At 48.9% G+C, this 1,390-nt stretch overlaps 1 protein-coding gene across 1 annotated transcript; it reads right to left on the bottom strand.

Moving 5' to 3' along the window:
- Window positions 1-1,065, bottom strand: LOC125513675 (protein CHLORORESPIRATORY REDUCTION 6, chloroplastic; the record flags this gene model as incomplete). Its single annotated transcript, XM_048678842.1, is given in 2 exon segments — window positions 1-117; window positions 719-1,065. Coding segments are annotated over 2 exon segments (343 nt in total), but the record flags the coding sequence as incomplete, so codon positions are not given.
- Window positions 1,066-1,390: the final 325 nt, after the last annotated feature.

The raw sequence follows: 1,390 nt of genomic DNA, 5'->3' as shown, positions 1-1,390 counted from the left end.
GGTTGCCGAGTGCTTCTTGGACGGGCGATAGGTCAAGTGTTCGGATGATATCCTTGTTGATAACAATCTCGATGCGCCCTTCCGTAGGTGGTGGAGGAGGCTCAACTTGTGGTGCATCTAAGAAAGCAATGAAAGGATATTAATTGCAAGCAAAATATGAGCTCACTCAGGGAAAACAACGATATGAATTCCACGCCACGCACACACTATCATGTGAGGACTTTATAATCTGACTGACATACAACAATCGAATCCATCACCCTTGAAGAAGCTATCAGAGCAGCTGAACAGGGTATAACAGGGTGCCATACATGAGAAGCAGTTTGTAGGTACTTGAGCATTTCCAGGGCACATTCCCTGTCAGTTAACATCATCATGTTGGTTGGAAAATAGAACCAGTTGTGTGTGGGTGGCAAAATTGTAGGCCTTGACCAATGCAGAATTGGTGCATGCTATGCTGTACCTCTCCAGAACTACTGAATACCAAAATCGATTGCCACAACGACCTTGCACAAATAAATTGAGGACAGGAACCAAAATCATGGTTCCGATAGTGTCATATGTTGAGATCTCGTCATATGTTTCGCTCAAAAAGAAGAAGATGATGCCGTCTGTTGATGTTGCACTGTGAAACTAATCGTCCCAGGGAGAGTTTGGAGTGGTATTTTAATTGGGTTTCAGTGAAGTGGCTGCTAATGCTAATGTTGGTAGAGCTCACCGTCTTGGTCGGAGAGGGAGAGGTCGAAGTTGCCGGAGGGATTGAACGCAACGCGGGGAGCCTGGAGCTGGACGCTCGGCGTCTTGGGACCGGAGCAGCAGAGCAAGGCCGCAGGATGGGGCGGCGAGCTGCTGGCGCTGCTGCTGCTGAGCCGCCTCGGAGCAGGGCGGAGCGAAGCCACGAAAGGATGGTGGTGGTGTACGGCGGCCGCGGCGCCGGCGGCCATGGAGGTAAGTAGGTAGCCGCTGGCGTCGTGGAGGAGCAACAGCCTCCGGCGAGCGGCCCCCGTAGCCGTGGGTCTATCTTATCCGTTTATCCTGACTTTTATTTTTGGCAGGGGCTAAAAGACGGGCTGCACGCGCTACGCGACAAGGAGCGGGAAAATCTCCATTCTTCTCACCTCGATCGAACAGGATAAGAGCATCTCCCTTATAATCTGCCACAAGTAAGGGAGTAGTCGCACAAAATTAATATACACCTCTCCGTAAAAACTATTTTAGATATTTTTATAAGAACTCAAAAGAGAGAAAAGAAAATAACACTATCTAGTGGCCTCTTTGAGTAATGTGACCTCCTTTCTAACCAAAGTGGCTACTGTCTCAGGAGAACATCTCTTGCCCTAAAATGTTCGTCTGTTTCTTTCTTTTCACAGGTTCCAGGCAACGCAGACAA

This window comes from Triticum urartu, chromosome 6 (assembly GCF_003073215.2).
Source record: "Triticum urartu cultivar G1812 chromosome 6, Tu2.1, whole genome shotgun sequence".
In the NCBI taxonomy this organism is placed as follows: Eukaryota; Viridiplantae; Streptophyta; class Magnoliopsida; order Poales; family Poaceae; genus Triticum; species Triticum urartu.
Note: the sequence above shows the minus strand (reverse complement) of the source record. Positions and strands in the feature narration are given on the sequence as shown.